This window comes from Bombina bombina, chromosome 2, assembly GCF_027579735.1.
Source record: "Bombina bombina isolate aBomBom1 chromosome 2, aBomBom1.pri, whole genome shotgun sequence".
Lineage (NCBI taxonomy): Eukaryota > Metazoa > Chordata > Amphibia > Anura > Bombinatoridae > Bombina > Bombina bombina.
The window spans coordinates 19650492-19664079 of NC_069500.1; the positions used below are offsets into that span (position 1 = coordinate 19650492).

A 13588-nucleotide genomic window follows, 5' to 3' on the forward strand; every position below is an offset into this window, starting at 1 on the left:
ACAGACTAGCACTAGCGGACTGTATGCCGGTGACAGACTAGCACTAGCGGACTGTATGCCGGGGACAGACTAGCACTAGCGGACTGTATGCCGGTGACAGACTAGCACTAGCGGACTGTATGCCGGTGACAGACTAGCACTAGCGGACTGTATGCCGGTGACAGACTAGCACTAGCGGACTGTATGCCGGTGACAGACTAGCGCTAGCGGACTGTATGCCGGTGACAGACTAGCACTAGCGGACTGTATGCCGGTGACAGACTAGCGCTAGCGGACTGTATGCCGGTGACAGACTAGCGCTAGCGGACTGTATGCCGGTTGCAGACTAGGACTAGCGGACTGTATGCCGGTTGCAGACTAGGACTAGCAGACTGTATGCCGGTGACAGACTAGCACTAGCGGACTGTATGCCGGTGACAGACTAGCACTAGCGGACTGTATGCCGGTGACAGACTAGCAGTAGCGGACTGTATGCCGGTGACAGACTAGCACTAGCGGACTGTATGCCGGTGAGATACTAGCACTAGCGGACGGTATGCCGGTGACAGACTAGCACTAGCGGACTGTATGCCGGTGACAGACTAGCACTAGCAGACTGTATGCCGGTGACAGACTAGCACTAGCGGACTGCATGCCGGTGACAGACTAGCACTAGCGGACTGCATGCCGGTGACAGACTACCACTAGCGGACTGTATGCCGGTGACAGACTAGCACTAGCAGACTGTATGCCGGTGACAGACTAGCACTAGCGGACTGCATGCCGGTGACAGACTACCACTAGCGGACTGTATGCCGGTGACAGACTACCACTAGCGGACTGTATGCCGGTGACAGACTACCACTAGCGGACTGTATGCCGGTGACAGACTAGCACTAGCGGACTGTATGCCGGTGACAGACTAGCACTAGCGGACTGTATGCCGGTGACAGACTAGCACTAGCGGACTGTATGCCGGTGACAGACCAGCACTAGCGGACTGTATGCCGGGGAAAGACTAGCACTAGCGGACTGTATGCCGGTGACAGACTAGCACTAGCGGACTGTATGCCGGTGACAGACTAGCACTAGCGGACTGTATGCCGGTGACAGACTAGCACTAGCGGACTGTATGCCGGTGACAGACCAGCACTAGCGGACTGTATGCCGGGGAAAGACTAGCACTAGCGGACTGTATGCCGGGGACAGACTAGCACTAGCGGACTGTATGCCGGGGAAAGACTAGCACTAGCGGACTGTATGCCGGTGACAGACTAGCACTAGCGGACTGTATGCCGGTGACAGACTAGCACTAGCGGACTGTATGCCGGTGACAGACTAGCACTAGCGGACTGTATGCCGGTGACAGACTAGCACTAGCGGACTGTATGCCGGTGACAGACCAGCACTAGCGGACTGTATGCCGGGGAAAGACTAGCACTAGCGGACTGTATGCCGGTGACAGACTAGCACTAGCGGACTGTATGCCGGTGACAGACCAGCACTAGCGGACTGTATGCCGGGGAAAGACTAGCACTAGCGGACTGTATGCCGGGGACAGACTAGCACTAGCGGACTGTATGACTACTCCTGTGCTTTACTTCCGGTGTGAAGGCTCTTTGTATGGAAGTGAAGCAGATAGTTCTTTGGCTCCCCCCACTGCCCTTATCAGGCACGTTACAGATCTCTTCGCTATCACAGTGAAATCACTTCTGCTCCATAGATCCAGTCCTGAGCCCCGGGTTGTTTACACTGTTGTAGCTGCTCTTCTTGGCTGATAACTTGGTCTGCAGGAAACTGATGAGAGGTAGCCAATCCCATTTACCTAATGTCTCCTTGTAGATATTGTTTTTATTGTTATTTCATGGCCCATATAAATGTTTTGTTCAACTAGCGGCACAAATGATAACCTGGAGAAATGTACTCCACATGTGGGCCCAGTAACTGCCAACAAGGCTCCCATGGTTGGTACAGCAATTACTGATCCGGCCTTTCACTTGCATTTAATGTGATCCTGGGCACAGCACTTCTGATTAAACATTAGGAAGAACACAATATCAGTCAGAGGCGGGGGATTATACAGGCAGAAGCCTCATGTAGCATGTCTCTGTGTCAGGTGTGGTTATTACATATTAATGGTCACGGTGTGCTGTGAGCAGCTGCAAGCTAATGTGACATTTACGTCAATCATATGGCACAAACATTCTGAATAGTGGGATTTTTTACTCCCTGGGGAAGCTGCATTGCAGGATTTGTGTAATAATAAAGACTTCTCAGTCATAAGAGTATTTTATTACTATGCAAATGCTCGTTTCTAAATACATTTAACCCAAATAAAGGGTTAATGGGTCATTCTGGTCAAAATTTAAATACACATAGATGAAATAAATCTTTCAATAGAAACATATGTGCAATATAGATGTATTGGCAAAAAATGCTTCTAGTAAAAGTTATCACTGTTTTATCGTTAACATCTTTCTCTGCACGTGCACGTGAAGCATCGCTAGATATTCTCATTGCTCCAGCATTTTAAATACTGCAGCTGCTCAGAGCACCAGTAGCGCTTGTATCATGTCAGCAATTAACAAACTGGGTCATTACCAGATGATACAATCACCTTAGGCTCACTAAGCAAGTGCTGTGTTTAAAATACTGGTGCACGATGCATACTTAAATACTCTTTTAAAACAGCTGTTTACAAAAATGCTTCTATTTAAAGTCATCCATGTGGATTCCAATTTTTGCTGGAATGTCCCTTTAAGTTCCAGATTTCTAGCATTTCCCTCTTCCAGGCAGGAGCGTCACATACATATCTTCCTGTGTCATGGGGCATCTGCCTGCCCTATGGGTGTGTATCGTTTGGTCGTGTGCCAGGCAGGAGCGTCACATACATATCTTCCTGTGTCATGCGCCTGCCCTATGGGTGTGTATCGTTTGGTCATGTGCCAGGCAGGAGCGTCACATACATATCTTCCTGTGTCATGCAGCATCTGTAACGCCTGCCCTATGGGTGTGTATCGTTTAGTCATGTGCTTATTAAAACATAACTGTCTCCCCAGGTGCCTGGTGATGATGGAGCAGAAGGAGAGGAGATTGCCCCTAGGCACAAAAAGGAGGGGAAATTGACCAACCAGTTTAATTTCAGTGAACGAGCATCACAGACGTTTAACAACCCCGTCAGGGTACGTTCACCTATAGACATCAGCAATTCCTGGCAATCACTTAGGGAGGGTTTCTCACAAGCTTTGGTCATTTTATTTGTCTTGCAGGAGAGGACATCTCAGACTGAGCCTCCCCCTCGGGAAACATTCTCATCCACGGCCAACCAGGTAACATAGCAATACAGTGCCCATGTGTATGTGTGTGCATGCTCTTGCTTTATTTATAGGCCTCTGTGCATTTATGTTCTTAAATCTTCCAGGTGTGAAGAATTCATTTTATAAATCCTATTATAGAATATGACCAAACACACAGTATTAGCACAAGTAACACAATTAAAGCAGGGTTGGGCTGACTCCTTCAGCCTATTTATGGCCAAATTACAAGTGCACCCCTTAATATCACTTTTGCAAAAGAGATATTAGCGCTCCACTGAGTAATACCAGTGCACGCTAATGTTGAGTGCAATGTGAATGTGAGCTCGCGTTCGGATTGCTAGGAAGCATTGCGCTCACGAGAATGTGCTTCCATAGGCTCCAATGGCAGCCTCGTTCTCATGCTGTGAGACACAGCATGATAATTTAGCGCAGCAAAGGGGATAAGTTGCGCAGCGATGGGCAGTGTTTTTAAATATATATGTAAATGCTTATATACATATATATTTATGTGTTATTAACACACACATATATATTATATATATATATATATATATATATATATATTTACTTGGAACACACAGTTCCTATAGACCGCAATGTAAAGGCACATAACTTACTCCATATAACTGCTACTATCTTTCACCTAGATTACGAGTTTTGCGCTAAACAGGGTGCCAAAATAACGTCAAAAAATATGCGTTATTGCAATCTCTCTATAGTGCTGCCATTACGAGTTACTGAAAAGCCTCTTTTTGCTGTGCGTAGTTTATTTAGTGTTTTGCGATGTGGGGGGGGGCAGCGGTTTAGGGGTTAATAGATTTAGTTTAGTAGTTATGATGTGGGGGCTGGAGGTTTAGGGGTTAATACTTTATTATAATGTTGGCAATGTGGGGGCCAGCAGTTTAGAGGTTAATAGGTTTATATAGGTGTTGGGGCGGCAGAATAGGGGTTAATAATTATATTTAGTGTCTGCGATGTCGGGTGGCGGATTAGGGTTAATATGTTTATTTAGTGTCGGAGATGTCAGGGGGCAGTGGATTAGGGGTTAATAGGTTTATTTAATAGTTGCGATGTGGGTGGGCGGCAGATTAGGGGTTAACAAGCTTAATATAGTGTTTGCGATGCGGGAGGGTGGCGGTTTATAGGTCATTTATGGGTGTTAGTGTACTTTTTAACATTTTAGTTATGAGTACCTCTCTCAGATGACGGAATGGATCGTGTTGATATAGGTTGTAACGCAAGCATTTTAGCCGTACCGCAAATCCTGTAATACGGGCTCTATGGAAAATCTCGCACTCAAATGTAATTTTTTTGAGTTCGGAATGGACGTTGCGTTACAGGCTAAAATGCTTGCGGTATAGCTATACGGCCGTGACTCGTAATATGCGTTCCCGGCCATTCCACATGCAATGGCCAATTTTTCAGCGGTATGGCTATACCACAGAACTCGTAATCTAGCCATTTATTTTTTAATTAAATATATTACACTGTGTTTTAAGGACATTTGGTGGATCTGAACTCTGGTTAGTTTTATAAGCGCTAATTGCTACTGCAAGCTCGCTGTAGCAATAACCAGCCACTTGTAATAGCTGGTTAATTATTGCGCGCCACAAAAATATTTGCCCATTTGCGGGTGCGCAATAAATTAGAGCTCCAATTGTAAACTAGCCCTAATTGTATTTCTGAATTGATCTGTATGGGATGGGAACTATATGTCTCTCTCTCCTGGGTACCTCTCAAACCGAAACTGGATGTGTTATTCTCCAGCCATATGCCAGATATGCTTTATGACCTTCAGGTGATTTACTATATGAGTTACACGTCCCTTTAAGTCTGTGATTATTTGCTTCATTTTAAAGCCAGATTGATTGTTGTTTCTGTTTGCTCTCTGCTATAAGCGATCAGTGGGACCCTGCACACATCTATTACAGTGTGTTCTCACTGATCATTAAATGTTTATCAGCAGCTACACCCTCATACTGAATGCAACAGGCAAAACCAGGAGGTAAAATAAATGCAAGTTTAAAAGACGGGTTATAATCTGATCAGCGTTATGCAGTCTACACCACATTTGTTATTGTTTATAAGGATAGGCAACGCCATTACTACCCATTCCCCAGCTTTGCAAAACCAACATTGTTATATTAAAGGGACAGTAAAGTCCAAATTAAACTTTCATGATTCAGATAGGGCATGTAATTTTAAACAACTTTCTAATTTACTTTTATCATCAAATTTGCTTTGTTCTCTTAGTATTCGTAGTTGAAAGCTAAACCTAGGTAGGCTCATATGCTAATTTCTAAGCCCTTGAAGGCCGCCTCTTATATGAATGCATTTGACAGTTTTTCACAGCCAGAGGACATAAGTTCATGTGTTTCATAAAATAACATTGTGCTCATGCATGTGGAGTTATTTAAGAGTCAGCACTAATTGCCTGAAATGCAAATCTGTCAAATGAACTGAGATAAGGAGGCAGTCTGCAGAGACATAGATACAAGGTAATTACAGAGGTAAAAAGTATATTTCTATAACAGTGTTGGTTATGCAAAACTGGCGAATGGTAAATAAAGGGATTATCTATCTTTTTATACAATAACATTTTTGGTGTTTACTATTTGTTTAACAAACTTTATAACATTTAAACCTCTATATTTCTGCCTGTTTCTAAGCCACTATAGGCAGCCTCTTATCACATGCTTTTTTATTTGCTTTTCAACACAAGAGACTGCTAGTTCATGTGGGTCATATAAATAGCATTGTGCTCACAGCCATGGGTTGTGCAGAAAACAGCACTAATTGGCTTAGATACATGGTAATCACAGAGGTTAAAAGTGTATTTATATAACTGTGTTGGTTATGCAAAACTTAGGAATGGGTAATAAAGGGATTATCTATCTTTATAAACAATATAACATTTGGAGTAGACTGTCCCTTTAAACAGGTTGTTGTTCTCATCATCTTTAACTCTCTCTCTTCCAGTGGGAAATCTATGATGCTTATGTAGAGGAGCTGCAAAAGCAAGAAAAGCTGAAAGAAAAACAAAAAGCGCCGGTCACTAAAAAGGAAGAGGAAAGCCAGTCACGCAGGAAACTGCCCATCACAGAATCACAAGTAAATACCCAGCGAGATGTCACTATCTCAGTAGGTTGTTGTAGGTCACTTTGTGAGTGGGTCTCAGTGGATCTCTTCTATTTAACTCTTCCTTGTGACCAGCAGCAGATTTCACTATCTCAGTAGGTTGTTGTAGGTCACTTTGTGAGTAGGTCTCAGTGGATCTCTTCTATTTAACTCTTCCTTGTGACCAGCAGCAGATTTCACTCCACCATATACATTTCACCTTAACGATAGCATTATCATTATTTATGTTATTATATTATGTATAATGTAATGAATGGTTACGTAAGTTGTTTCAGGGCAAGGGATGGAGTACCCCGCACCTCAGGGATACGTGTAACACAGGGTGACAAACACCTTCTAGACAGGTGATCTACAGCAGTTGGCATCTCTTGGCAGGGCCCTCTACCCACTCACCTGGTCTATAATTTGCCTCTTATGAATGTTACCTTATGAGTATTATACCTATGTTTATAGCGCTGATTATAATACTCCACTTGCCAGGCACATCATTTGTATTAAATAAACCTTTACCCAGACCTGTGAGATTAAGTGGGCCTTAACCATAAGCTTTCACTGGCACGTCCGCCAGGATCGCTCTCTATAGGTTGTTGTACAAGTTGTTAGCACTGTGTCTTCCTCCATTACTGACATCCCGTGTCCTTTATCTGCAGAGCGATGACATCAGCAAGGTGTCCAAATCAAGCAAAATTGTAGAGCGAATGGTGAATCAGAACACATTTGATGACATTACACAAGGTAACTTGTTTCTCTGCATGTGGCACCTGTGAATTGGGAACAAGCCTGTGCAAACACCGTCTTTAATATCCTGAATATGTAGTTGTGTACGTCATCTCTATACTGTGATAAATTCTCTCTCATTATAAAACTTTATTTAGGCAAAAGTAGCTGAGAAATGAAAGCTTAATGGCCAAAACGAAAGTGCTCTGTTGTGTTTGAGCATTTTATCATTGCACTATTGCTTCTATATTACTGTGGGGTCCATCACAATCACCATTACAGTTTAAGGAGATTTTCTTGTATAAATCATATGATAAGATTTTCTAGAAGATTGTGATGGATTCCTAAATCCTGCAACAGATAGTGTACATCAGCTCTAAAGCAGCAAATCACTGCTGGACCTAGCGAAATGCACGTGGGTCTCCATTCTCAATAGCTCTCTGTTCTGGTGAAGTCTCGTCAGTACTGCCAGGTCCCTGAAAGAGATTTAGAATAGCAAGTTTTTTCTTGGGAGCGGTTTATCTTTAAGCTGGTTCTGGATGTGAAGAAAACACTCACAAGACATATTTGTATAACCACCAATCAGCAGCTAGCTCTCAGAAGTGCACTGCTGCTGCTGAGCATACCTAGGTATGCTGTTCAACAACAGATACCAATGACACAGTATAAATCTAATAATATAAGTAAATGGAAAAATTGTATGAAAGTTTCACGTCCCTTTAAAACAGAGCACTTTAAATATTATTTGTTAAGAGACCAAATGGAGTTTAATCCTACATGAATATCTTATATCTCTTTATTGGAGATGGCACATGGCTTCTGCTTGCTTGTTGAGGCAGGAGATACACGGCCACATTAAGACTATTGTGACTCTTAGGCAAAATATCCCAGGAAGTCATAACTGCAATACCTTATTGAGAATGACACCGCAACACTTTCTAGATGCACAAACATTTACATATACAGTTATCTTTAAAATCAGTGGGATGAAAACATAATAAGAATTGTCAGTAATTCTGCATGAATGGGAAAACATTGTAAATGATACTTTATAGGTAATGGACTAGTGACCTAAACAATTAGACATCTGCATTTGGCCAAATGTAAAAGAGAACACATTTTTCCATATTTGTTCAAAAATGATAAATGAGCGGCCCTTTACCAAAGAAACAAGTAAATGAATGAATGTGACACAAACATTTTGTTGATTTGTATACAGTGTTACAACCATCAGTCCATAGGCTGGGAAAGAATTTCTGCTGGATTTATTCAATAGAGATCCAACAATGTCCTTGTCAGTTGTTTAATTCCTGCGTCAACCAATGAGATTAAGTATGTACGTTTTTTACTTTTGATCTTGACAATCCTTAACCCATTAAAATAAATAAATAAGAAAAACATATTGTTTGTGCTGCTTCTGTCTTGTAGCACTAGCTTTTATTCTGACTTTATTTAAGTTCAAGCTGCTATCAGCTGCTCCTCATTTCCCCATAGGAAGTAGCAGACAAACAGATTTATGAATCGCCCCATGAATGAATATCTTGTCACGGAAAAATATTCTCTTGTGTATGAGTCTTCTGAAACACATTTTTGTCAGTGCACATATCTACAAACAATAAGGCAACTTAAAGGGACACTGAACCCAAAAAATTTCATTTGTGATTCAGATAGAGCATGCAATTTTAAGCAACTTTCTAATTTACTCCTATTATCAAATTTTCTTCATTCTCTTGGTATCTTTATATGAAATGCAAGAATTTAAGTTTAGATGCCGGCCCATTTTTGGTGAACAACCTGGGTTGTTCTTGCTGATTGGTGAATAAATTCATCCACCAATAAAAAAGTGCTGTCCACAGTCTGAACCAAAAAAAAAAGCTTAGATGCCTTCTTTTTCAAATAAAGATAGCAAGAGAATGAAGAAAAATTGATAATAGGAGTAAATTATAAAGTTGCTTAAAATGTCATGCTCTATCTGAATCACAAAAGAAAAAATTGGGTTCAGTGAAACCCATCATTTTTGTTTCATAATTTAGGTAGAACATACAGTTTAAAACAACTTTCCAGTTTACTTCTATTATCAAATGTGCTTCATTCTCTTTGTATCTTTTGTTGAAGGAGCAGCAATGCGCTACTGGTTTCTAACTGAACACATTGGTGAGCCAATGACAATCTGTATATATGTGCAACCATCAATCAGCAGCTAGAACCTAGGTTCTTTGCTGTTCCTGAGCTTACCTAGATACACTTTTCAGCAAAGGATTACAAGAGAAGGAAGCAAATTAAAGGGACACGCAGGTCAAATTAAATGTTCATGATTCAGATACAGCATGTCATTTTAAACAACTTTCCAATTTACTTCCATTTAAAACAATGTGCACAGTCTTTTATATTTACACTTTTTGAGTTACCAGCTCCTACTGAGCATGTGCAAGAATTCACAGACTATACGTATATGCATTTGTGATTGGCTGATGGCTGTCACATGGTACAGGGGGAGTGGAAATAGACAGAACTTTGAAATGTGTCCGAAAAAATCTACTACTTATTTGAAATTCAGAGTAAATGCTATTGCATTGTCTTGTTATCTTGCGTTTGTTGATTTTGCAAATCTGCTGTGTTTACTGGTCCTTTAAATAATAGAAGTAAATTGAAAAGTTGCTTAAAATTGTCTGCTCTGTCTAAATCATGAGTGTCTGATTATGGCTTTACTGTCCCTTTAATTTTAGATTTTGCCTCGTGGTTAATCCAGCTCTGTGTGCTATTTCTGAGCAAATCTGTTCACTCACTGCACCTGAGACTTAGTGAATCCACCTTCCTGGTGCAGCATTATATGAAGGGTTAAAAGGGACACGCAAAACATTTTATATTTTCCATCGCATTTTCAAAATATATTGAAGCCCTTTGTTTTTCTAAAAGATATTTTTTAACATAAGTTTAATTCATCGACTTTACTTTTTATTGTGCTAAATTAACGTTAGTCATTTATAGTACTCATTCTAACCTGCGTTGGCTCTTAGTTAAACGACCTTTTTCAAGTAATGATGTTTTGCGGATTTAGGGATATTGGTTTTAGTATTGAGATTATATAAATGTAAGAACAGTGCTTCAAATTGGTCAAATTTACCATCACTTTAACAATTTAGCAACCTCTTATTCTTAAACATACAGTATGTCACTTTTCTACCATTCATTTTGTATCAACACATATCTGTTATCCATGGTCTTGTCGTTAGATGTATTAATATGTTCTTTATTTCCAGTGATGGGTGCTGCAGCCCTCTCTGGCAGAAATTGGGTTATCACTGTGAACAACCAATTCTATATCGTTTCTATGTTATACATAAGATAATTATTGTTACAATTTCCAGCATTGATGAGTGTAGTAATTATCACAAGAAATCTCTGTTTACTGTAAATACTTTTGTTTTTCTTTCTATTTGCAGACTTTAAGTATTTTGAGGATGTGTCCGATGAGTTCAGAGACCACGATGGGACTTTGCTGCCGCTGTGGAAATTTCAGTACGACAAAGCCAAACGCCTGGCTGTGACTGCCCTCTGCTGGTGAGTGCTGGGGTTACGGCTGACACACTGCTATGCTCTGCATACTGTAATATTCTGTGCGCCCTCACACAGTGCAAGTAACTAAATAAAGCTGATTAAGTGGCTCAGTAAACATGGTAAGCAGCAGGTTCACATATTTAGCAAATAGCAATTTGCCTGGGAAAGGAGAAAGCAGCCGTTTTGTGTAAATAGTTTTATAAATCAGCCAGTGGGATAATGTACTAGAAATACAGTGCAGCTGAATAACAAGGGAGTCATTATATCATTCTCTTCAGATCTCATATCTGATTTTATACGTCTATGGTTTAATTAAAATCATCAATTAAACACCAGAGAAGAGAAGATTTGTTAGTCTGTCACTATGCGCCATCTTGCAGTTTAGGTATAAAATATCTAACATACAAATATTACTTACATTTACATTGCATTCTGATTTCCCAGAGGGGTGGCTTAAAGGGACAGCTTACACTAATTACCCGAATTTCATTTTTGTATCCCTTTTTAATTTGTTCTCGATGATCCATTTTATCTGCTGGAGTGTAGTGAATTGTTTACAAGTAGCTCCTTTACCTTTATATCGGCATTTGAAATGAGTTGCCTGTGGTATCCCCACCCATACTGAAATATTCTATACTTAAGTATTGGCTAAAGAAAAGCTGTGTAAAGTAAGACAGCAGAAGTGACACTCTCAGTAGGAGGTAGGAGAGATAGGTAACAACATGTTAGTTTTCAATTGTTCTGTCTTAGGGGCTGATTCTATCAAATTCACCAGTCTAGACATAGTTTTTCACACCAACACTCACTGGGGCAGCCCTAATGAAATTCTATAAAAAAAGTGTCTGTCTGTTCCATGTGCTTAGGGTCCTGACAGGTGATCACTCTTGGTACAGTGGTCAGCACATAACCCCCGGGGCATGTGACCCCTCCTCTGAAAAATGAGTATACAGGTGATTGCTATTTCTGTGGCAATCACTTGCTTTTTTATGCGACCACTCTCATTGAGCATGTATGTGTTGTATGACTTCTTTAGGTGATGGGGGCACTTTTGGGACCACTGACTCATACAGTAAATACATTAAGTTAGTGATATGCAAACAAATGACAGTCACTTACTAATAACATTGGTTTACACAGGAAAGAGGGCTTCCCCTCTTTTATACGGGGGTGTCTCATAACCCACTGAAAGTGCCCCCTCCTAAAACTCAGTACAGGTGTGTACACCTCAAATAGCCTCTTTCACCTGAGGGATCTAATAAACCTCTAATTAAATAAAACGTCTAATGGCTGGTTATTTATTGCGCACCCGCAAATGGACAAATTTGCGGGCACGTAATATATTAGCGCTCCACTTATAATTATGGGTACAAAACTCTAATTGTTGCCCCACGGTGAGCATTTCCTTTGACTTTAGATAAATGCTTATGTAATAAAGGGATAGTAAAGTAAAAATGAAACGTTCATGATTCAGATAGCGCATGCATTACTGGTTCTTTAATCATGCATTGTGCACATTGAGACAGGAGAGCAGGAGGGGTCCCTGGTACAAGTTGCCATTAGTAACCAAACAATTGGGGTAGAAATTAAAGGAACAGTAAACACCAGAATTTTTGTTGTTTAAAAAGATAGATAATCCCTTTATTACCCATTCCCCAGTTTTGCATAACCAACACTGTTAAATTAATATACTTTCTCTTGTTAAGTGTATCCAGTCCACGGATCATCCATTACTTGTGGGATATTCTCCTTCCCAACAGGAAGTTGCAAGAGGATCACCCACAGCAGAGCTGCTATATAGCTCCTCCCCTCACTGCCATATCCAGTCATTCTCTTGCAACTCTCAACAAAGATGGACGTAGTAAGAGGAGAGTGGTGTATTATAGTTAGTTTTTTAACTTCAATCAGAAGTTTGTTATTTTTAAATGGTACCGGAGTGTACTGTTTCATCTCAGGCAGCATTAGAAGAAGAATCTGCCTGTGATTTCTATGATCTTAGCAGAAGTAACTAAGATCCATTGCTGTTCTCACATATTCTGAGGAGTGAGGTAACTTCAGAGAGGGAATGGCGTGCAGGTTTTCCTGCAATAAGGTATGTGCAGTTAATATTTTTCTAGGGATGGAATTTTCTAGAAAATGCTGCTGATACCGGATTAATGTAAGTAAAGCCTTAAATGCAGTGATAGCGACTGGTATCAGGCTTATTAATAGAGATGCATACTCTTATAAAAGTGTAATATAAAACGTTTGCTGGCATGTTTAATCGTTTTTATATATGTTTGGTGACAAAACTTATTGGGGCCTAGTTTTTTTCCACATGGCTGGCTTGTTTTTTGCCTAGAAACAGTTCCTGAGGCTTTCCACTGTTGCAATATGAGTGGGAGGGGCCTATTTTAGTGCTTTTCTGTGCAGCTAAAAATACTGACAGAGACATTCAGCTTCCCTCTGCATGATCCAGGACATCTCTGAAGGGCTCAAAAGGCTTCAAAGTCGTGTTTGAGGAGGGTAACGATCACAGTAGACTGTGGCAGTTGTTGTGACTGTGTTTAAAAAACGTTTTTGTCATTTATTATTCTGTTTTTGTTATTAAGGGGTTAATCATCCATTTGCAAGTGGGTGCAATGCTCTGCTGACTTGTTACATACACTGTAAAAATTTTGTTAGTGTAACTGCCTTTTTTCACTGTTATTTCAAATTTTGTCAAAATTTGTTTCTCTTAAAGGCACAGTAACGTTTTTTATATTGCTTGTTAACTTGCTTTAAAGTGTTTTCCAAGCTTGCTAGTCTCATTGCTAGTCTGTACAAACATGTCTGAAACAGAGGATACTTGTTCATTATGTTTAAAAGCCATGGTGGAGCCCCATAGGAGAATGTGTACTAAA

General features: G+C 40.6%; 1 protein-coding gene across 1 annotated transcript in view; it reads left to right on the forward strand.

The window, feature by feature from the left end:
- Positions 1 to 13588, forward strand: part of DNAI1 (dynein axonemal intermediate chain 1) — an 803770-nt gene that overhangs the window by 62800 nt on the left and 727382 nt on the right. Inside the window, exons 7-11 of the mRNA XM_053700976.1 lie at positions 3039 to 3161; positions 3249 to 3308; positions 6276 to 6407; positions 7085 to 7169; positions 10595 to 10712. Of these exons, the coding sequence (XP_053556951.1) occupies positions 3039 to 3161; positions 3249 to 3308; positions 6276 to 6407; positions 7085 to 7169; positions 10595 to 10712 (518 nt within the window). The remainder of the gene's footprint in view (positions 1 to 3038; positions 3162 to 3248; positions 3309 to 6275; positions 6408 to 7084; positions 7170 to 10594; positions 10713 to 13588) is intronic.